Here is a 25,205-nt window from a genome sequence, read left to right as displayed (position 1 = left end):
GTGTTAACCTTTACAACACTCTAGTTCCCGATCTACCTCTTACCGCAATTGAACGATATACATTCGTGACACACCTTTCCAGATCATTTTCGAACATCAAATCGAAAGATATTAACCAGAATTTCCACGAATAAAAATCCACGAGAAACGCGTATCGACACTGTGCTACATTTGTTGCGCGATTCGAAACAACAAGGAGAGGAATAATACGCGTATCGCCCGCGATCTAGATGAATCAGAACTCGAATGGGACGAGAAATTTGTCGAGCGCGTCCCTGGTGAACCGTGCACGACAGTAGGTTACCCTTGCAACCCTTGAGCCTCGACCCCTCTCTGCTAAATTCACCCCGCTGTGTGTGTGCGCACACATGCGCGCGCGAGGGGTTGTGACGTGGCGTCAAGTCCCACGGCGGCGATTCTCTGGAGACTGGAAAGGCCAAGTTCTTTCTGGCACGATCGATCTTCGCATCCAACGTGCTCGTGTCTCTTCGATCTATACACTGCGCGCGCTCGATTTTCCACGACGATCGAGAATAAAAATTAATTCGTTTGATGTGTCTACGTAATATGAAAAGATTTGTCGACGATTTATTGTAAAATTTGTAAAAGAATCTGTTAGCGATGATTCGCTCGATTAAACTCGATGATTAATATTAGTTTGATTCTGACAAAATGAACATGTTTATTTTTTTTCCTACGCGGAACTTGATGTCAAGTTTCTTTCTCTTTATTGATCATCCTCTACGCGTTGTTCACAGTGCACGGAAAGGAATAGAATAATATGTATGTGTTAAAAAGCAAGGTCGCCGTTCCGACTCCTCTTGCACTGGTTTACCAGTTAATAATACCATTAACGAATCGACAAGTTAGAATCTCGATTCGTACAATTTTCCCCCTCCCTCTTATTATTTTCCACGAAACTGCATATTGTATAAATAAAAACACTTTATTACGAAGCAAATATTGAACGCGGTTTAAATATACGACAAGAGATTTGATATTAGAAAATACGAGAGGTCGATTATTTTTAATTTATTTGTAAAAGTATTCGAAGAAAAAATCCATACGCCGCGATGACAATTTTTTTTAATTCAAAAAAGTAATCGCGTAAAGCTTTTTAGAAAATTAACCCACGTTACGAACAATGCAAATTAACTACGATAATTTTCTATTTAATTGTCTTTTAATACGCTATTATATAAACAGAATTATAATAAATTAAACAATATTACGTAATAAACTAAACGTATCACAGCGTAACAAGTACCCTTAAATACCGTAAATGATATTTTCTGACGATCGATTAAAATGTTTTAATTCCCATTTCGAAACGAGATGTTTATGTTTAATCTCTAATACAAAATATCCAGTTACGAGCATTTTCAGCCTATGTTCGTTATAATAACCCCCCCCTCGATAAATTTATAACAAAGCGCTTTTAACTTTGTGTAACATTTCGTTCTTATTTTCATACATATATATGTGTATATATATATATGGTAAATTATTCTTGCAATTTCAAAGTGGAAAGCACTCTACCGTTATTGATAATATTGGCTTTTGGATAGATGTCGCGTTTCCCATCACCAATGTACAACGATGCTTTGCAAAACTTTGCATCTTCACAGTTGCGCGAGAGCTTCGATATTGAAAGTTCTTTTCCGACTTCGAGTCGTCTTCTTTAAATACGTCCTTCATCCGTCTCAATTCTAGAGATTTCTAGATTAACTCGATCAATGAAAGAAACGTGGAAATTATTTTTTGGTAGAAAAAAAATTTAAAAACCATCTCTCTTAAAATTGTACTTTTTTCGTATCATCCATCGTTGATATTATGAACCAGAAGGCAGAATTTGGTCAAAAATCAAGGCAAAGGTTGCTCCAGCGAAAGTCGAATACGTACAACTTGGAACGTGGAACAGCTCTAATGGAGCCGATATTAAAATCGATAACAATTCCGGGGAACCGATTGGCACCGATTGTCACCGGTGCCCACCATCAGTCAACGTTAATATTTCCATGCCGCCGATCAATTTTCCGCGCGTTCATTACAAAATTCAATTATTAATTCAAGAATTAACCTCCCCGTTTCTCCTCCGCTTTGCCAGCCCAACATCTCGTACGGTGGAGGAAAAGTGAAGTTCGGGATAATTTTGGGAAAAATGGCGAATGATGAATTCAAGGAAGGCGATGCGTATCTTCGACGCGCGCCGACGATTGTTGTCGATCGGATCGTTGACGATTTTATTGGATTTCATTGGGACATGATTCATACGCCATGCGCACTTGGACTATTACGAGTATTAGAAAAAAATATGCGAGACGATTTTTCACTCGCGAAGACGGATGAAACGTGCATTGAATGCGCGAGTTAATGTTTTTTTTTTCTTTCTTTCTTTTTTCTTCTTTTTCGCAGGCAACACAACGTGTGTTTCATAACAATGAGCTTCTTCAATACACTTGAAACACTTCGTCGAGTGATTTAAAACTTCTCGCCGCGTGGTTGTAAGAATTTGTTTTGCTCATGTGTGTCTTTATGGCAGACGGGAGTAATTATTTTTTGAAATAGGATACACGTTTCTTCTATTCTTCTATTTCTAACGAATCTCCACGAATCATAAATCATCACTAGAAAAAAAAAATTCCTTTACTCTTCTTAAAAAAAAAAAAAAAAGAAAAAATACCCGGTTGTAAGAAATTAATACGTGCACTAGATCCAATAGTGAATTCCAATCTTATCGGATTTGTCTAAAAGGAAAAAGCTTGGGTAAATCCATTCATAACTGTAGAGTTTCCGATAATGGTACGGGCAATAAGCGTCCAAGAAAGGATCTTCGAGTTTCCATTCAAGGAAGGAATGCAAACAGCTATGATCAGCGTGTGTAGCAGCCTTCCCGAGAATATATTTTCCAGTCGCGAAGTTACGACGAAGTTTAGACGATCGAAACGGGAGAAACAAGACGCAACACCGACACAAGGGTGATCGATATCGAGTCGATTCGTGACCCTCGAAACACGCTGTTATCGTTGCCACAGTGCAACGGTCTTTCCTTTGTACAATCAACTCTTATATTCAATTAGAACTTTGCGTTCGATACGAGCGTGCACACATGTACGGAATGATAATACGTTGGAACACCTTTGGAGAATCGATTTCGAAGGGTGAAATATGAATTTAGATTTTCCTTTTTTCTTTTTCTCTCTTACTTTGGAGAAGAAGAGATTTGAGTAGTAACAAATTCTTGGTATTTTATTAACCGTTAATCGATTTTTATATCGAGGAAATTTTTGAAATTTTCAATTTTCGCGAAAAAAATGGCGATATCCGTAACGCAAAAGCATACGTGTGCGTAAAATTCCCAGTTTCAAAGAATCGAGGAATCTTCTTCGACGAAAATTTCCATAATTAATTCGTTCATCCTCCGTCCCTTATTTAGAAACCAACAAGCCTGGTCGATTATCGTATCGAGCAAATTCCTCTCTTCGAGAAGAAACTTTTTCTCGTGTACAATCTCTGGCGGCGAGATTTTTTTTTTTAATTTCGGCGGAATCGTGGCACTAACAGGTGTTCGACGTGCGTGTAGATCCGAGCAACCAAGAAAAGACATGCACGAGGGAGCTTATTAAACCTGATTTACGTCTCTCGTTCGGTCACGATAGCACGACTGAGGTAGGCGCGATTCCGTTGTTCCGACCGTTTTTCAAATATTAACCGAATGATCGAATATTCACAGAATGCAAATTTTCTATGCTCGCGTCACGTTCAAAGTTCCATCGAGCTAATTAACGATTCGTTACGACAGAATTTTCCAATATTCCGCCGATGTGTAAAACTTTTGTCGAAAAGAAAAATAATCGTGCGCAAATAAAAGAGGCTTGCACGCGATCAACAATGTCTCGGTTCAATTTCTTCTTCCGAAATCGATTCTGATTATATTTCTTTCAAAAAACGTACAACACGAATAAAGATTGATTCTTCGGACGATCTTCGATTTCGAAATAATTAATCCAAAGAGTCAACCTCTCCGTATATCTATACAATTGCTACAACGCAGCGTCCATTTGCGGGAACGATTCGTTCTTCGAAACGTATATACAGGGTGTCGTGTGACTCTACGTGTACTAAAAAGAAAGAAAAATCCCTAGCTACGCGACATCCTGTATAATTCGCACCCCCCAAACGTTTCTCCCTTCTCCGAACCCTTTCGTGATCGAATAGCCAAGAAAATAGATTATGCATGCACGTTTCGCGGTCGTTTTCTCGGTGAAAGTCGTAAGTTTCGTCGGGCCACGAAATCTGTGCCACCACCGTTCGACGTATTTCGTCGTTTCATTGGCTCGCTCGAGGCGGCTTACGAAAGTCCGACGATGCATGTTAAACTTCCCCCACCCCGGTCCACATGCATGCGACACGCGACCCACACCAGAGAACACACTGTACACAGCACACCTAACATGACCGATCGGTCTGATCTGACAGATCGTTGCCTGTCCCCAGGAGGCATACTCCGTACTTTGGCCAACCGGACTACAGGCTCTACGAGTTGAACAAGAGGTTACAACAGCGTACAGAGGTGAGTCCATTTTTTTTTTCTTTTCACCCCACTTATTTCTAATTTATTTAACCTTGCAGCGATAGATCTTAAGATTAACTAATCCTCCTGGATTCTTTATTTCTCGACCGGTGCAAATTTGGACTCGTGAAATTCAATTATCGCGATATTTTCTTTCTTTTCTTTTTTCTTCTTTTAAGGGAGATAGGAGGAGGAGGTGAAGTTCTCTCGAGAATATCGCGGTGAAAAATCGTTGGCTAGAAAGTGAGCACGAGGCACGTTCGGCTCGGAAAGACGGAGGAGTATCGGCGATAAATTAAACGCGACTCGCGATCGAGCGTTGGTCGGTTATTATTTCTCGGTCGCATGCTTATTTTACGCTGCAAAGAGTTGGCGTAAGGCGAAGGAAGTTCGTTAGTAGATAGGGTAACGGATTAGAGACAGATGACTAGGTATTAACGTACGGGGAAATATGTGCCGATGATTAATCGCTTTCCGTTTGTGCAACCTTGTTTCTGATCAGATTGAATTACGGGCCGAGAGCAGTAGAATACGCGCGTTCTTTCTTTTTCTAGAAGCTGACACAATGATAGATCTATCTCAGTTGGATCGATTTTCTTCTTTAATTTTATTTCCCGTGTAAACGATAAAAGATAACGAGGAGCTTTATTTTCCACCACCAAAAGTGACGAATCCTTGGATCCCGGTTATACATTTTTCCTAACTCGTTAATATTGTTTTTCCTAATTATTTTATAGACACTCTAATAATCCTATTTGAATCATCTTTATCTTCCGGAGCTTAGAACTTGTTGACTGTGATCTCTGAAATGATGATAATTAAACGCAGAAGCCGATTAATTCTCGAATTCTTGTGAGTTTTCGTGAAAGTCTTGAAAAAATAACAATCTTTCGGATCTCGATATTAATTCTTAAACGCGATTTATATAACCGAAATTCATCCGTTTCCACGCAATTTTATTAGATAGTTTTTAAACTTAACCATTTGCATAAATTATTTATTCAAATTTCTCAGTCAGAACATCATTCGACTTTTTAAACCGACGAAAGTGATTCCTCGAGATCGTATATTAATCTAGCGTTCGAAGTGGCTCCCTGTGTAACCTATAAAACATCCATCCGTTCCGTTTCATGCGTTATAAAATTCTCTACACCGTATAAACTTATTCTCCTTTCAGAGATTCCCGATAATAGCGATAAGATACAATCCTCGGGAACGGATTATTGTCGTCTCGTTTCTGGACTATCGAGTTTTCCGTCGATTTCAGACAGGTCGGATTAATAGATCCTTCTTTGTGGGGGGATTGCTCGACTTCGTGCGTCTTACGCGCGAAATATTTGAAAGGAAAAGAAAACACAATCGGGACATTTTTAAAGATTCTCTCGGTTTCCAAAATTGTGATAATTTTCAATTCCTTTCTATCTAATCCAAGTTTAACACCTCGAGGTTGAAACAGTACGAAAACCACTTCGAATCGATTAACGAGCCAGGTCGAATTGATCGTGGCGCATTTGTCGCGCCAACAGGGGCACGCGAATGTTTCTCCTGCTCGCCTTTTTGCGGCGAATCTCCAGGAGCCCGTTTTTCTTTTGGGCCAACAGTGATCAATGCGCCATTAGGACAAAGCAGCGTGAAAAAAAGGGCGAAGGAAGACGGGCAGAGAGAGAAAGAGAGAGGCCGGGGTTAATGTGTCTTAATGAGCCTCTGATACTTGAGAGGCGCGTTCATTAATCTCCAGGAGGAGGACCGAATGGACAACCGGTATTCACTTCAGAGATCTCGATATTATCGGTCCGTCACGCCAGTTTACGTTTGTCGCGTGGCGATCATCGGCGTAAAAACCTGGCTGCAATTAACCCTTTCGCTAGATCGAGCTATCCCATCCTCTTCCTTTTCCCCCTTTCTCTCTTAATACGTCGCAAGGACCGCTTGATCGAAAATAAATCCTGCTCGGTGCAACGACCTTGATCCGTAATATAAACGTAACAACAATTTAATGGCATATAGGAATAAAATATCTTTTGTTCCACTGATGGCGAAGAGCGTCGGTTGGTAAATGATGATCGAGTCGAGCAGAGTCATTAATCACCCGGTGCCCCGATCGTTATTAGCTCGCCGCGCCATGCTCAAATGTTTATTTATCATTTATTAAACTCTTGTTATTATTTCTCTCGACCTGCATACGCTTTGTCTTATTTCCTTTTATCCCCTTCTTTCTTTAACCTCCTCTCGAATCCTCCTCGATCCGCCGCTACCGTTCGCGCACCACCTGATCATTGATAACGTGGTTAGATACTTGACGAATAGTTGGAGTACGATGTGATGGTACAACATTCCACACGGCTCTTACCTGAATTAGCGTGTCTGAACATTCACCGAACAATTCTCTGATCGAAGCGAAATGTTATCTATCGATGTTAAAGTTGCTTCTTCTAATTCCTTAGCCTTCGAACCGATCGCAACGTTGGTCACTTCATCCTGCGGTGGGCTAGAGCAAACGACTTGGCGTGTCCCTCGTTCATAAATCATCTCTTCTCGCGTTATCGCCAGATCTCGAGCGTTTGTCAGCGTGCGTGTGCACGGTTCACCGCTGCTGTTCCTTCGCCGGCCGGCTTCCGTCAGGCCCGTGCGAACTCGGCGCCCTTTTATTTTCTTGCAACGCAATCCGTCACTCCGATCCTCTTTTGCTCCATCTATCGTAATAGGCGTCCGATTAATCCGATCTATTTGTCTCGGCGATCCTGATTAATCCAAAGATTGATACGACGCTTGGCAAAATTCGAAGAGTCTTGCTTCTAGACCAATTCCACGGGACGGAAGTGAGATTAAAATGGGAATTTCATTTGCGGAGGAGGAAAATGTAAAATGTGAAAAGACGAGAGGGGGGAAATTTGGGGAAAAATAAAAGTAAAAAGCGTGTCTATAAATGTAACGATCGATGAGAAATGTGAGTGTTTGATAGTGAACTTTAAGAGGTCGAGAGAGACAGTCGAGTGTCTGTACGTATACGTCACTGTAAAGTTTGCCGTAGTTCCGCCTACATTGGGGTTGCGTTCGTGTCAAGGGGGTGTTAGGGGGTGTTGGTTGAGGCACGGTGCAAGAAGAAACGAGCTTGGTCGGAGCCGGGGGAGAAAGGGTAAAGGACGTGGGACGAATTAAAATCAGGGGCCACGCTGACTCGGATATTTTATCCGTTTTGTTTCAATTTTCTTCGTTTTACGTACAACCCTGTTTTATAGATAGAAGTAAAAACATTCGAGTTTTTATTTTCGCAAAAATCATCCGCTTTTACCGTTAATTCGAAAAACGATTCTCTATTCTCGTAAACTTTTAAGATAAAAATGGGATATTTAAGTTTATGTGTTTATGTGTCTATATATTTATATATATATATATTTTTTTTTTGGAAGGAAATTCGCTTCGTTTATCAAGTCTAACCGCGTTTGACTTGATATCGTGCATTTACTATCGACTCTAATTCGAACATTAAGCTTATCATTGCATCGTGTTCTATCCGATAAGCTTCTCTCAGTTTACGTTCTCTCGAGTTTACGTTCCCACCGATCCGAAATAGAAGATTCTCCATCTCCTATTTGTCTAATATCTTCGATATTAGGCCGATCACTCGTCGTCTTCAATTTCGTCGTTCTCGTTGAAACGTTTAGAAAATTATAAACGGTGATTAATTAAAGAAATTGAAATACGCAGAATCGAGCGGGTATCGTAGTGGCTTGTGCAAGCTTTGAGTTTGAGTACGAAGAGTTTAATTTAGAGGGATCTTATTTAGAGAGAGAAAGAGAGGGAGAGAGAGTAGTGTAACGAAATTAGTTCTGGATATGAAGGACTTAGTTTGCCTAGGTAATGCGAAAAAGTATGCTTACCTATGAACGGGGGCTTAAGTAAGAGGTAACCTGGATAAGACACGGTACACAGATATTAATCCTGTAATGGCACATTCAGGTCTTTTATTACTCCAATAAGACACTCGTTTCCTACTGTAATCGTGCATTGTAAAACCGTGGCAAATATGAAACTCGTGTAACTTTCTCCCCAACATTTAATCACGCGGTCTGAAAATAGAAGAAGGTACGTCTTTGACGAATCTTTTCCCAATTTTCTTTTTTTTTATATATATAAAATAATTATATCGAGGAAAATTTGTCGAGAAGAAATAAATGTAAAAACTGTGAGAAGCCGATAACACGATCCTTGTTATTCGATTATCCAAATCTGATTCGTTCCAAAGGTTTTTTTTTTTTTTTTTAATTATCGAAACGTTTCAAATAGACGAGGAAGCAAGCTCGGTTGCAATATCTGCCGAATTCCGCCTCTATCCGGTAGCGCGCCATATTATTCATTTATAATTACTCGTTTGCGCGTTTTGCATTCCCGGTTGCAAGGTAACCTTATTTCCAGTATCGCAAAATAAATTTCACCGCCCCTCGTGCCGTATTTCTAATTAGCGGCCGGCCCGAAAATTTCCACCAAATTTCGGGGCCGAAATTGACGATCGCGAAATAATTGCGAGAGCTGAAAGCCGGGCAAAATCCAGGTTTAGGCTCGCCTTTTTTATCCAAGAGCCAGCTCATAGACGCTCTAATCTCAACGTATAGAGAAATATTGCACGTGTTCCGCTTCACCGGGCCGAAACTGCACGGCAGCGTTTCTTTCCGATCGAGCTTCGTCACGATATGAAATATGCCCAAGTGTTTCTCCTCTTCGTTAGTGACGTCGAAGATATTTCTTTTTAAAATTATATTTCGTCGTTTAATCCATCCCTGAAGAATGGACGAAGAACGTAGAATCCCGTTCAACAGGGATGATCGGAGTTTCTCTCAGAACCGCGAAATGGAAGTAAGGAATTTTTTTTTTTTTTCTCTCTTATTCAACTTCATTTTATTTTGGATTCTTGCACGTGAAGTCACCGTTTCGAAATATACGCGAAGAGACATTTAGTCATTCGATGACTAAACGCGATATTTGCATCCAACTGGTGGATGCGAAGGAATAATTTTTTCGTTTGATCCTCCGAGCGATTATGTTGTACGTACGTATACATGTATTTAATGACCAAAGTGCGTTGCACTGCGGGAATGATGCATTATGTAAAATTTGTATCTATTTTATTCGATGTACATATCACGGTAATGCGATGATAAAGATGAAAGCTTAATGCAATAACGTTTCAGTATATAATAATAATAATAATAATAACAATAACAGTAACAATAATAATAATAATAATAATATAATAATAGCGACAAAAAATTCGTACTACTACGGAATGCATCCTGAGTGACGAACTGCTAATGCTCGAAGGATAAAATCCAGTTTATCTGAACACTGATGTTTCAATTTTATTGGAATTGGATTTTCTTGAAAACGAAGCGACAAATGAATTATTTATTCTTTCGCTTTCGACATATTTTTCTAAATTGATCTTATTCATAGTTACAACTATATTATTATCAACGTAATCATACCGTAACGGAATTTTCGAATTTTGATTTCGTTCTTATAAAAATTCGAAATTCCATCTCGTCGATTTGTTTATTTTAATTAAAAAAAAAAAAAATCGAAATTCCACGTTATTATTTTATATATTTTTTTCATTACGAAAGTCGAAATTCCGCATCATTGATATTTATCGATTTCTTTGAACAATAAACGCGCAAAACTCCGCGCATCATCAATATTTTTACCAATTATTTCATTTCAAAAACGCAAATATTTTTGTCGAAATAAAATAAAATAAAATAAAATAAAATAAAAAAAAAGTTAACTTCGCTAAATTTATTGAAAAAAAAAAAACATTAAAATCACTATACTCAAAATTACTTAAATAACGCGTAATCGTCGATGTATCGTAGAAAGAATATAACGGAGGCAATCGTATTTGTCATCGATCCACTGCGGTACGAAACTCGGGAAGCAAAACATCATCGATCGAAAGGAAAAGATTTCCAACTAGCTGTTCGAAGCTACCGGAAGTTACGCACGTGCTTTCTCCATTCGATACTTTCTCGTCATTACCTTTTCCATCCAGGACTGTGCCCGACATTGTTAAAACGTTAATCTCAATCTTAATTGCGCCCCAAATTTCCTCTCTCTCTCTCTCTCTCTCTCTCTTTCTCTCTTTTAAATTTGTATCGAAAAACATTTGGAATGCTTCCTTGGCTATTTATTTTCCTCGATGATACGCGTCGAGCGTAAAAAAGTTTTAATCACCGGTAAAAGCATCGGTTATTTGGAAATTTTTAATAGAAAATTGCGCGTGCGCGTGTTGAGGAAGAACTTTTGAACTTTTTCCATTGTACCGAATGCCGAAGGAAATGAAACAAAATTCAATAAACGCCTGGTCCGGTGAACGAATAGCGAATTGAAACTGTAATTAAATAGAATCTCCCTCCCCTCCCCCCATCCCCCTCCCCCTCCGCGTTCTCGTGTATTTTTTGAAAATCCATATGCTACTCCTAGAGCGTCGATTGATTGTTTAATTGTCTGCGGACAAAATTTATTTGCTCGATTTGTAACGATAGATTATGCACTCGTGTTACGCACTTGTTCATCCTGCCGCAATTACTTCGACTGTAATTGTACCGCCCTTTTTTTCCCTTTCTTTCTTTTTTTTTTTTTCTCAACGATTTCTCGTCAACGATCTTGCGTTGATCGTTCGATCATGTGAATGAAACGATCTCGATTATATTTGTTTATACAATTTATAAGCGTAGAAATTTTTCCCACGCAGAGAGAATTTAATTTTCCGAAATCGTGCGCGAATATCCTGATCGTGTCCTACCACAAACATTCATGATATTGTAAACCGTGTATAAACATCACGATGGATTTACTTATCCAGAGGATACATCTTCTCTAATTTAGTTGAATTGGCGACAAGACAAAATTTTATAATCATCCTATCAATTTCCAATTTCAATTTCCGAATATGAAATTCCACGCGTAATTTAATATTATTGCGCGCTGTTCGTACTGTATCGTACTGAATTAATTTCGTTACACGTGGCCGATGATATGGTACCAAGATTTAGAGGAGAGAGAGAAAAAAAAGAATTACGAAGATCAATGTGACAGGGATCGAAGGAATTATTTTTCTTTTTTTTACCCGGGGATATAAATAATCGAACGTCGTAATCGAATCGGGTATAATGGCAGAAATACTCGAATTTGCAATTTTCGTGACTTATCGCCCCGATCCGGCGCATCTATTTCCATCGGTGCATTTTGACGAATACGAGACGCACTATCCGACACGGGATACGACGGTTTTTCATCGGTGACGGATGACGTCTACGTTCACCTTGCCGTGTTTCATACGCGGAAGTCGTCCCACTTCCCCATATCTTTCTCTCCCCGCCAAAATAATCGCATTCGCTCGGGTTAGGGCCGATCCCTCCTCAAGAAGACACTGTGAAGTTCTCTGAAAGAAAAATTGTTATTATTATTATTATCCTTTTTGTTCCGTCTCTCCTCACAATTATACCAGGAAATTCTTGTTTCATTCAATTCCGACGTTGCACGGTCGAGTGAAAAGTGTATGGATCCGTTGCATTTTTCCTTGATCTAATGTTAAGTGTCAATATGTTATCTGTCCGAGATTAAAGGGTAATATGTTTGTTTATTTTCTGCGTGAAAAAAACCTATTAAATTGTTTAGAAAATAACGATTGAAAATTTATAATATGTGTTAATGTTCCGGCCTTTAATCCGAATCTTGCGGCGGAAAATATTATTACTCGACTCGAAAGAGCGATGAAGTTATTTGTAAAATAATTCCGAGAGAGAGATGGATTTAAACATCTCGAAGAAAAACTAAATATTGCATGTACGACTTTGGTTCGCCTATTAGAAATCACGAATAGAAAGATTTTGTCCTTACTTAATATACTACCAAGTTTCTCTCGAATTTATCTTATATATACAAACCCCTCTGTAATCCTGTATAGAAATACCGATCAACGCAAAATATATTATACATCATCGATTAACATTCCAAATAATCCGTTCCTACAAACTAATAAACTGAATTATATTCGAAATAAAAAATTCCACGATGGAGGAAGAGAGAAGAAATACATCTGGCAACGATATACACTTTCATATCCATCCTTAAGATAAGAACGTATCCACAAACGATTACCATGCATAATATTTTCCGCGATATTTCCTCGTCTTGCAATTTCCCTTCCCAAGGAAAGCAAGGAAGAGAAGAGAAATAAAAATAAATACGCGTTGTAATATCGAGGACGAAATTTTTAATAACGTCCAAGTGGTGGCTCGAAATTTCTAATTTGAAAAACAAGCTCGGCCGCGAGCGCATTCGTACCGGCGACTAAACATCACGGGCGGCCGTATTCATCGCGAAAATCTATATTGCACGGGGCTGCAATTTTTCTACCTTTGCCGCGCCCGCGCGCTCGTATTCGTTCTCCCCAACGTCGCATCGAAACAATCGAAATCGTGTAAATCCCCGATAATAAAGCGCTGATGAGAAATTTCACGCTCGTGGACCCATTTTGCAAAATCCACCCACCCCCCCGGCCACCTCGATTCCAACTTCCTGTCGGGCTTCGAAATTGGGAGGCGCGCGCGTTGGAAAATTTTGGAAGAAAAACGCGTACGGTATTTCCAAGTTTCTGCAAGAGAATTTTATAACTTTCGTTACGAAATCTTTTTTTAAAAATGTATATAGCGAAGTTGGCCATGCGACAATTTCTGATTTTTGTAAATATTTTATCGAAACGTTGCGAGACGCACCTCGGGAAGAAACTATCGATCATGATAACGTGGGGTGTGCACGACGAATGGGAATCATTAAAGGGACGAAAAGTGTTGGAGAAGTTGCTAGAATCTTTGAAATATAGATGAGATATTAGTCCGTTGCGCACGAATTTTCTAGATCCTTCTTTTTAATGATTAAATGTTATTTAATATTTGCTTCGATTTAAAATTCAAATTTACTTGGATAGCTTAAGTAGTGTTTTATCGTTTTATTATAGAAAAAATAAATTGCGCGCTATAATGAAGTATAGTATTCGACGTGGAATTCGAGTGCTTTTCTCTTGAATTAATTAAAACGAAAAATTGCGTAAAAATTAAGAGTGCCTTCGAAATAGTTAAATTAAAAGAACGAAGCATCGATCATCGCTGTGAAAAATAAATTTCACAGGATTATTTTTCTCCTAAAATGAAAAATGAACAATTTCTTAGAAACATATGTATATATGTTCACTTGGATCATCGGTGAATGTCGGGAAATTATTTTTTTTTTTAAAATAATTAGCGTGAATCTTTGCGACGACTTGTGAAAATTGTTCAAAAAATTTCTCGACGAGTCTTTGAAACCGGCGAATTTTTTTTAAAATAATTGGCCACGATTTTCACCAACCTCGATGAATTTTTATAAAAATTCATCTTCGAAACGAGCTGCGAAAATCGTGAAATTGTTCCTTTTCTTTTCTTTTTTCTTTCTTTCTTTCTTTCTTTTTTTTTTTTTTTTTTTAAATTTCCCCCCACCGAAGATCGAAAGAAAATAGCGAGGGAATAATTGAAATATTAATTCTAGTCGATAAAGTTTCCAGAAAATGGAAAGCTTATGGAGACTTCATTCATCCGTGAATCCGTTTCGTTATTTATTTTCGCCGACTAATTGGTGTTCACGAATCGAATACACGCACGCTTGTTCAAATTTTTTTTTCCTCCCTCCCCCTCCGTTTTTTCGCTAAAAAATCATGCGTGACATTCGATAACATTTCGAACTCACGGTTCATCGGGGCGTATGAACGATGAACGAAATGAAAGCTCGCTTTGGAATAGTAAAAGATCAATCGACATAGAATACGTTCGATATCGTTGTTTCGACGCAAGAAAAAAAAAGAAAAGAAAAGAAAAGAAAAGGAAAGGGATATTTATCCTTCCCCATTCGATGAATTTCGAATATTCTCACAGCGAAAAACAACAGTGGAATTGGAAACGAAGAAGATAATAATTATTCCAGTTGTTTTTCCTGGATATCGTGTCCTTTGAATGAATGCCTCTTCTTCTTCTTCTTCTTCTTCCTCTTCCTCTTCCTCTTCCTCTTCCTCTTCCTCTTCCTCTTCTTCTCTTTAAGATAAGTCAGGTACGCGTAAGTAAAGGATGATCCTGATGTTTACGCGAAACTTTTCCCAGTATGGTGGTGGGATAGGGAGAAGAAAGAAAGAGGGTGGAAAAAACGGTGGAATAAGACAAGGGGTGGATTGGGTCAGGCTTGTAAAATGCTTTGCAAATTTCTTCCCCCTTTTGGATGGAAAATTACTTGGCAACCTTGTTTCAAAGATATATCGCGGATGTTTCGCGAAATTAGACAGAATCGGGACATTTATGCGAAATGATTGATCCGGCTTTTATCGATGGAAGAATTTCACGCGTGTTCCATTAGATAATTAGACTTTTGAGATTTTATCGTTATCACCGCATGGATTCCCTTAAACTTTCACCAATCACGAGCTAATTTTAGATCGTTTATAATTATTCTGCCCCACGTAAAAAAAAAAACATAGAAACGATCTTCTCGTTCGCGATGTACAACGCTGGTGACAATTCTGAAATAAATATAACAGAAGGAATGTTTAATTAAAGAAAATTCAAGCGTATCGAGTAAAAATTAAACAACGTTGGAACAACGTTTCTTTCCCCGAGAAAATACAGAATTTAAGAAGAATTTCTTATTAACTCTCCTTTTAGGGTGGCGAGGAGAAATAGATGGCCAAACTTCGGTACCCTATTATATTTTTCCTAAGATTGAAAAAGGGACGCATAAATATAAATTTAAAAACTCTTATCTTTTCAAAAGTAAGAGTGTTTACACGACGCTTTTTCATCCTTGGAAATATTAAAATATCAAAGTTCGACTACCGATTTCCTCGACGCCCCCATTATAAAAGATGCTTGCGTGATACAATTTCAAACAAAAACACGCACATTCCATTCTTTCGTTCCAAAATAACTTCTTTCCAAGATGGCTCGGAACGAAATGAAACGCGAGAGAGAGAGATTCGAAAAAAATTCGTTCCCCACATTATTTCCTACAAAGACAAAACTTGCAACCGCGGAATATCCATCCGGATGGTTCCATCCCCGGCGAATCGGTTCGCGAAAATAACGCGGGGGTGAAATTCTCATGCAATTATTCATCAACGCATTCGCTCGGTGTCCCGTGCGCGCAACGTTCGTTCCATCGAGAAAAGAGAGCGAGGGCGAGCGAGAAAGAGAGAGGCAGAGGGAGAGAGGGATGAAGAAAAAAGAAGGAGGGAAAAAAAGAGAAAGGAATATCGCATCTCGTAGAAAATATTCTCATCGATCAGCCAAGTACGAAAGCGAAAAGACAAGAGCGGCGAGCGAGGAGGAGAAGGAAGAGAAGAAGAACTGGTCGGTCGGTCGGTCGGTCGGTCGGTCGGTCGATCGGTCGTCGTCGTCGTCGTCGTCGTCGTCTCTTCGACGACGAGTACAAGCGCGGAGGGAAGAAGGTTGAGAACCTCTATGGGAGCCTGGGTAATAAAATGAGGGCCCCTGCTCTCCCCCGGGGGTGGGGCCCCCTCGATAACCCATATTGTACCCCCCATCCCCTGCCTCTCCCTCCCAGCCTCGCCCCTCTCGCCGCCGCCCCGGGCCGTATATACTCCGATCGGCCGGAACAGTTTTGTCCCGGCCCGACTACCCAGAGAGAAATCTCCCTCCGTCTATCCCCCGCCTATTCCCTACCTTGAAATTTATGAAAAATGGTGGCCATATTAAACGTAATTTTCCCGAATTTTCGATATACCTATCGATACCCCCGCCCCACGTTTTCACCTTCGAAACGATTTTCGTAAGAATATCGTGAGGTGGAGCGCGCCGACAATACTTTCCCGCCGGCGTATATACACGATCATATACCACCCCTAGTCTCCCCACACCCCCCTAACAACAGTAGGGTGGTACAGTCCGGGTGAAAAGCCAACGGCAACCCCGCCGCGGTACAGGCTGCACAAAGAGCGACGCCCTGCCAGGGCGAAAAATGGAAGGGAAAAAAAATGCAGCCGGGGAGAGAGAGAGAGAGAGAGAGAGATAGAGATAGAGAGAGAGAAGGGAGAGGGAGAGGAGGAAGATGGGGAGGGGAGGGAGAAGGGTGGAGAAGAGGCAGAAATTATTGGCGGTGAATCGTTTCTAGGACGAGGATCGGGAACGTTTCGGATAATACAAGGTGTGGGCTCTATTTTTCGTCTTATTTCTTCTCTGTTTCTCCTCCCTCCCCTTTCTTTCTTTCTTTTTTTTTTTTTTCATTTTTTTTTTACTCCTACTTTCTTTCTTATTATTTTCGTTATTTCGATCTTGATTAGTTCTCGTCTCGGGATATTTTTTTCAAGATTGAAGAAGAGATAGTATTCGAAAAATTTTATTTTGTGATATTCGCGAAAAAAATATGTTTTATTATCCGTATGCTTCCCTCGCGATTCTTTTCTCTCGGATAAAGGTAAATTGCACTCGACCCCTACGAATCCCTACGAAAGGAATTTAATATAATTAATTTCGAAATATTTATTCATTTCTCAAATGACAGCTTTATAATGAACTACCGATAGACGAACGCTGTGAACGTTTGGAATTATTTTCTTTGGTTTTCTCGTAGAATTCTTATACGAGGTAGAAGGAGAGACCGTCTACCTTTTGGAAAAAAGGTGTCTCGTTCCATTTCTTTTCCTCCTCGTTCTCTTTTTATAATTCTCTCTCTCTCTCTTTCTCTCTCTCTCTCTCCTCCTTTCATTCCCACCTCGATAATTCCGAATTTCTTTGAAAGTTTGCCGATCTCTAAAAAGAGACACGGTATAAATATCGAAACGCACGTTTTTTATTTTTTTTTTTACTTTTTTTTTTTTTTTTTTTCATAAAGTTTCATATGTAAAAACGGTCGTCCTCTACTTGTTAACGATACGTTATTTTCGTCGGACTGACTAATATGCGAGTTTCGAAGCGAACAAACCGTATACCGCTATCGATCAGTCTTTACATAGATTTCAACGAGACTTGAGACGAGTTACAATCGTTTAATATTTTTTTTTTCTTTCTTTTTTTTAAGTTCTCGTTAGATCGATGCGCGCGGAATGTTTGTGGAAATAAAATTGTAACGTTGTAGCGTGATTTCTTTTCGAAGCAAGTTTCAAGCAAACGATTTTTAACAAGAATTATCCATTTTTCAAATTCGATAAATTCTCGAGTATCTTGGAAAATTTCTTGCAAAACGATTTGTAAGATTTAAAAAATTATTTAAACTCGGATATTTGATGTTCGCCGACTTCAAAGTTGTACGAAGAAAAACCTTGAAATTATCCAAATATTTCCATTGCAATTCTTGTTAAATATATCTTTTGTATATTATTCATCGTATATGATCATATTTCTCCAATTTCCACTTTTTTATTTCAATATCCGAAATCGAGATAAAACTTGCAATTCCTCATCTCTAGATCTTCAAATCCACTTAGATCCGTATTAATTTATTCTCATTTACCGTATTAATTTATTCTTCGATTTATAATTTTCCCTTCTCGAGAGGATCGAAAATTCAAGACCGTTAAATATATCCAGAGACACCTTTCCCTCCTTAAAGATAAAACTTGAAACTGGTGGGAAAATTTTTGAAAAGCGGCCGATCCGTCGAATATTTTTCATCGATTACTTTTAATCCCCGACTTGGCAAAATTATCGAAATCGGGTGTCGAACGGCGTCCACAATTTTATCTATCAAACATAAACCTTCGATATAATTCCGATAGAAACCAATTCCGATAGAACAAAGATCGAACGAAGTGAAATTAATCCGTCAAATTCAAACTCCGGAACGAAACTTCATTTCATTTGTTCATTATTTAAATATAAAAGTAATATTATATCTACGGTGGCACCGTCATCGAGATATAAACAGAGAGAGACAGGCAGAGAGAGAGAGAGAGAGAGAGAGAGAAGCAGCCGCGATTTCACCGTGATGGCGAGTAACGAATATTTCGACGAGCGAAATATAAATGCGAGGATGTAAACGAACGAAGTTGAAGAAAAAAAGAAATGAAGTAAAAAAAAAAAAAAAAGAAAAAACAATTACACAAAAAGATCTAACTTAATTTCTATTTTATCCGAATTTTCGGGTCGCCAGGGTTCGTTCTCCTCTGTCGACACGGTTATTGCGATGCAACGACGTCCCGGATTTTCGCGTTTTTTTCCTCCTGCTTCCCTTTTCCACCTCCCTTTCCCCCTCTCCTCCTCCCTCCCTGCTACCCTCTCTTTTTCTCTCTTTCACGCCGAGCCAGGATTACTTCGGGCTGGACAAATTGAATTTAACTCCGGCTAATACGCCGGCCAAAAGAGCGCGTATTACGCTGCTTTGTCCCGGCACATCGTGGAAATCAGCGATGATTTGTGTGTCTCCGGCGCCGCGACGCATTTTCCTACTTTTTCATTCGTCGACAGAGGATCGAGATTGAATTTCTTGCCCGTTGTCGCGCTTTTCTCCGACCGTAGTCGCCATTTTTTGCCACACGTTCCAGCTAGCACGGAACATACGGGGGTGTATCGAGAGTCGAACCTTAACGTTCGCTCCAGAAAAAAAAAAAAGGAAACGAAAATTTCTTTTGAAATTATTTTAATTTGTAATTTATTTTAATCTTAATTTTCCCTTCTCGCGATAAAAATTATTCTAATGCAGTAGATGCTTATATTATCGCGATATTAAATTTCTTTTCGTTTTTCCTTCGCTCGAGACAAAGTTGCACGAGTTTCGTTATATTGGCGACTAACTAAAACGAGCACATCCCGTTATCTGGGTGACGAGGAAGCCGGTCTTGTATCGTTGCAGGGTCAATAATCGATGCAAAATTTCCTTCTTGATCCGACTGATCAAGATCCGACTAAAAAAAGAAAAAGAATTTACCACCAACTTTTTCTCTACGGATTTCCTTTTTCGATGGCGTGCAAATCGAAAATCGCCCTGCATACGTATCAATCGGAAGATTTACGAGCGCAGAAATTGTACGTATCTTCTTGTGTGAGCGCGTGAGAGAGAGAGAGAGAGAAGTTCAAGTTCTCTCCTTTCCAAGTTTCGGATCGGTCAAGTTTTCACGAATTCCTTGGTCGTTTGTGGTTCACCGATACCAAAAGATTCGAGAATTCGAAACTTACCACCGAATGTTTTACTTACGTTGTTCTTTACCGGTTGTTGTTTTTGGTGATTTGCGCGGGCAAAGAGTTGGCGTTACGTATCGATCTAACTTCTATGTAGAGTATGCTCCCGAGGTACGCTACTTTTGATTAAAAGTTTCGAAAGTTTAAAATGTTGCCGAGTCGTGAGCCTGTTCTTTTCATTTTCTTTTACTTTTTTTTCCTCAACAACGAAATACCTTACGAAGATGGGCCCCAAAAATGGTACACACGTAACTGGAATTGTTCTCGTTGAATTTTTCTTATTTTCGCGCGAGAATGTTAATTTTTAAATTTTCGAAAATGACAGAAACGAGTCGAAGGCAGATAAGCCTTCGAATCAAAACTACTCTTTGTTGATGCGTAATTGGATAATTTATTCGCAACGCCGACACTTTTCCCCCCACCCGAGAGAGAATCAATGAGAATTTATCAAAAGAGATAACCACTGTTTCAACATTCTCGAGATATTACTTAACGTTTGGCGTTCGTGTTTCGTTCTCAGCGGGTTCCTTCCTCCCGTTTCGATCGGTGTCGATCCTTCGTCTATTTTGATCAACTCGACATTCCTCCCCGATTTCAACTCGCTATGGAGCTTTACGCTTGCCAGAAATATCAATTTGCGCGAGAGAGTGGCAACAGTTTGCTTGATTTGGCACGGCACCGCTTCCACTCCGAAATAAATCTCCCCATCTCGCACGTGGACCTCCCCGAAAACCGATTGTCTCGCGCTTCTATCCGCCCCCTTCTACGCGTTAACGTCTTCACTCCACGCTCGGCCGATATCGATCGCCTTAACGAATCTCCCCGCCGCCGTCGTATTTTAATCAAACATTTTTGTAAAACGCTCTGCCCACGAGGTCGGTGGATTTAACGAAATCGCCTCGTCTTCCGGCGATCCTCCTTGCTGCATCGAGAGTATCTCTTCTTCTTCGTTTTCAACGAAACGTCGAAACTTTGTGGAATCGATGGGACGAAAATCAAAACGTTGGGAAATTATTTCTGGCGCTGATTTCGAGCGTACGGTCGAGAGGCGTATCCAAGAGCTGGAGGATCAGGAGAATGAAAAGGAGGAGAAAACAGAAAGGAAAACAGTGGGGGAAGGAAAGGACGAGGCAAAGACAGAGAGCGACCTATACTCGTCGCTGAATAACGCATGACTGTCTGGCTTGAAATTATAGCATTTCGCCCCCTCTCGCTCGCACCACCGACTACCCCCTGCCTTGTTCGCTGCGCTTTCATTCAATTATGCATCCAGCCTCACCCACGTCTCATCCCCCCCTCCGCTCTTATTATTATTTTTCCTCCGCGCGTGACCTCGCTCCGACGACGTCTTTTCTTGCGAAACCCGTCGACGGACGACAACGAGAGACGAAACAAGGAGAGCCGGAAACTCGATCGTCCCGCCTCGATATCCCCCCCTCCTCCTCTGCCCCTCGTCGCCAAATCTGGACTGACGCGTTTGTTTCTTCGAAAAATTCGCCCGCAGGGGCGGGGGAGGGGGAAACGTGATCGTTGACCTCCCTTTGTGTTGGTCGAAGTGGAAGCCACGGTGAACGAAAAGCGGAGAATTTGCATCGATCCGATCCAAGAGTTTACGTTTTCTCTCTTCTTCGTATCGGACGGGAGATGATCGTTCTCTGTTCGAGATTCAAAGTGTTGGTCAAGACGATAGAGAATTTATGAATGAGCCCGTGACCCAGTGATCCACATATTTTCTCGAAATCGCGTTTGTCGCTCGCCTGAAGTTTTGGCATAGCTCGGCGAACGCAAAGTGTGCGCGAGCGAAAGGTCCAAGGATAACGATGTAATCGAACAAGCGACGAAATTACTCTTCGCTTTGTACGAGGAATAATCTCTCCGATACCGAAAGAGGAGAGAAGCAACGGAAAAATTTAGAGACATTTTTTTTCGAAGCCAACTCCCTTACAAAATATTTATAACGCGATAGTAATTTTATCTCTGTCTCTAAATATCCCCCCTCCCCCGTTATAAATAAATCCTGTGAATGTTTGACGCACGATTCCGAGGCTCTTTTATATAAAGAGTCTCCCCTCCCCCCTCCTTTTCTTTTCACGCGTGTCTTCTCGAAAACGCTACGCTTTTCGCGGAAAGGAAGAAGAAAGAAGCCTTCCACTCCGCTGTGACGTATACCCCCACCGTACACGACACGTGTGGCGTTTATTAGCGTAGGTGTAATAATTCGGAATCAAGCGTGCTCGCGCGCGCGCAACAGGGGCGGCGGCGCTGCGTTCCACAGCCGATCGGTTTTTCACGAGGTGACGAGTTACGGTTACGACGTAAAAATTTCAAACGTTCCGTATATCGCCGCTATAAATATTCATGCCGCGACGAAACGCCAATATATATGTAGAGTAACACGAATATGTTTGAAAACGACACGGTTTACAAGTAGCGGCCGGGTACGAGTCGCGCCTTCACGAGGAACAACGCGATCCGTGTGTACACGGGATATTCCTACCCTTTCTCTCTCCCTCTCCCCCTCCCTTGGGTTAGCTTACCTTGTCTTTCTCGCGGCGAGAAGACAGATTGAAAGTGTTGTCGCGGATTACAGAGAAGGGGAGGGAATGGGCTGTGTAATTTCGGGCTGGTGGAAGGAAGGCAGGTGCAAACAACACCGCGAAAACACGGTGCTTTCGTTACGCGATCCCGATCGTGACGAAAAAAATTGTAAACGAGCGAGTTGGAAGCGAGCCTCGGGGGCGGAAGTTGGCCGAGGTAGCGTCGGGTAAGCCGAGAATGACGTACTCGCGTTACATTATATATACTCTGGTTCGCGATTCCGCTCGCCGACGGCAACAATGATGTTATCGAAGCATCTCGTGTTCGAGCCACGACTTTTCTCATCGAGAGAGGCCGGCCGACGATTGCTCGCCCGGAAGTGGAGAATATTACATCCTTGCATCCGTCCATTATGTTACAGGAGAGCGACAATCTTTGGTGGGACGCATTCGCGACTGAATTCTTCGAGGATGACGCAACCTTAACCCTCACGTTCTGCTTGGAGGACGGACCCAAGAGATACAGTGAGTATCCACCACTTCGTCGGATCGTTTCCGCGCTTTTCTTCTTCTTTTTCCAAAAAAGCCAGGGATCGTTAGTCCCTATTCCGTCGTTTTAGCAAACGCGGGAAACGCATTTGCGAAGAAGCTCGGCGGGGACGGGGAGGAGACACCTCTCCGGTTGCTCGTTTTTCTTTCGGGACGACACGGCTCTTCTCCACGGTCCATTGTCCCCGCCAGTGGCCCGTACGCACGCGTTTGCACACACATTCTAAATAATTACGCGCCACCGTGTGCAGCAATTTTGCAACCGGTGGATTTAATGTCCTCCTCGCCCCTCCGTTTCGCCCCTGAATACACGGTAACAACGTGATTACACGTCGCATCGCGTCGTCATCGAGCGTAAAACGACGACGGGTTCCGGCATTATTGCGACAGTAAGATATTGCGGAGGACACGGCTCCTTCGATTTCCAATTTTTCTCAAATTATCCTACGCCCGCGTTTAACATCCCCCCCTCTATGTTTTGCGTAACGATTCCGATGAAAAAATTCGAGAAACTTTCTTTAGCGTTGAACTGAAAGAAACGGAGATGATGAGTATCGAGGGAGGGAATTTTCTATATAATATTTTCGAGTATACTTTTCGTATAGGTCGATCGCGATTCTGATCACGATTTGTTCAATTATGTTTACAGCGATAGGAAGGACGTTAATACCTAGGTACTTCCGTTCAATATTCGAGGGCGGCGTGACGGAACTTTACTACAATTTGAAACACCCGAAGGAGTCATTTCACAATACCAGCATAACCCTCGACTGTGATAACTGCGTTATGGTTACGCATCACGGGAAACCGATGTTCACGAAGGTAAGGGAGAAAGCTTGTTCGCATGATCGGATCTCCGATTCAACCCTTTGTGCACGAGGGTGACGAGTGATCTCGATGATCGAATCCGTTCTTCGATCTTTGCATCTGTAAGTAATATTTTTCGAGAAAAGGAAGAAACGGGAGGGAGGCCTCTCTTCCTCCTTTCTCTTGATATTCTCAAACTCGCGTTCTCCCTCCCCCGCGACTCGTAATTGCATTTCGTAAATTTTATTCGAGACGCGGGTAGTATCCTCTGTTGCGTGACGTAAAATGAAATTTCTCACCTACGAGATTGGACGGGAGGGCATTGAGGCCGTGTTTATACGGAGTAATTTGAACGCGTATTTGTTCTGCAGGTATGCACGGAGGGTAGATTAATATTGGAATTCACGTTTGACGACCTTATGAGGATAAAGTCGTGGCACATGTCGGTGAGGACGCACAAGGAGCTCGTGCCTAGAACTGTGGTCGGTATGCAACAGGACCCGACGATGCTCGAACAGCTTAGCAAGAACATCACGAGGCAGGGCATCACCAATTCCACCCTCAACTATCTTAGGGTACGTATTATTGTCATTGCATTTGCGAAATTTTTATTTAGTGGATACCTTCTTCCAACGGTATTTGGAAAATAAATGGGTGAAAAACTATTCTAGATGGTTGGAATTCATCGAGATTCTCGTTTCAATCGTTGAATATGTAATCAAAAATCATTCTCTAATTCTATGTAATTTCGAACCGTGGTATTTAACAACTTTTTACTTTTTCAAAGAGATATAAACGCGCAGAAAACGTATTTCAACGAAATTTAAATAATACACAAGTAAATAATACAGAAGTATCCAGAAATTACGTATATTCGAAGAAAATTTGCTCGTCGAGATACGAGATATTAAATATATTCGAGAGGCTGCATCGTTGATATTTACTTGTTTACGATAAAGGGTTAAAAATGGACGAGGAATCGAAGAGATCGGCTCGCGAAAGTTGCGAGTATCCGGGTTACGATCCACCTTCTTTCGCGCGCTCGGAAGCGCTTTCACTCGCGCCTGTCTCTCTTCTGGAACCGATTGTGCCGTTGATCGAAAGCCGACGAGAAAATATCCTTCTCTCTTCCTCTCTCTCGTGGAAACTTCTTATATCTTATTCAACTTCGGGCGGCGAATTACGAATCGAATCGACGATTTTAAAGAAATTGTAAATAGGACGTAGAAAGAGAAAAAAGTAGCGACACACGTTTGGAGAATCGATCGGAAATCTCGCCAATGGCGACGCGCCTACGTACCCGACGCGAATATTAATTAAAATGAAATTAAAGTTTTGGAAAATTTCGGCCTCCGGCGGCACTTCGCCACTCTGTCCAACCCGGCCACCGCCGCGCTATCGATTACTTTAATTGTCATCATTATAATATAAAGGCTGCCGTGAAATTACGTGCTTACGATAATAATGTAAAATGGATTCCAGTTTTATTACGGCAAACATAAACCAAATTTAATTTCCCTTGGACAGTGT

General features: G+C 40.9%; 1 protein-coding gene across 11 annotated transcripts in view; it reads left to right on the top strand.

Annotated features, from left to right (window-relative positions):
* The window catches only part of LOC108000936 (LIM domain-binding protein 2), a 74,389-nt gene that overhangs the window by 41,416 nt on the left and 7,768 nt on the right, over positions 1-25,205 (top strand). For 8 of the 11 annotated variants that reach the window (XM_062077816.1, XM_062077808.1, XM_062077815.1 and 5 more), the window contains 4 exons: positions 4,480-4,573; positions 22,742-22,844; positions 23,518-23,690; positions 24,047-24,250. In XM_062077816.1, coding sequence (XP_061933800.1) covers positions 4,480-4,573; positions 22,742-22,844; positions 23,518-23,690; positions 24,047-24,250 — 574 coding nt within the window. The remainder of the gene's footprint in view (positions 1-4,479; positions 4,574-22,741; positions 22,845-23,517; positions 23,691-24,046; positions 24,251-25,205) is intronic. The other 3 variants (XM_062077811.1, XM_062077806.1, XM_062077810.1) reach the window with 1 other exon arrangement.

The sequence above is a fragment of the Apis cerana genome, linkage group LG8, assembly GCF_029169275.1.
Source record: "Apis cerana isolate GH-2021 linkage group LG8, AcerK_1.0, whole genome shotgun sequence".
NCBI lineage: Eukaryota > Metazoa > Arthropoda > Insecta > Hymenoptera > Apidae > Apis > Apis cerana.
The sequence above is the reverse complement of the archived record's forward strand: the minus strand, read 5'-3'. Positions and strand labels throughout refer to the sequence as shown.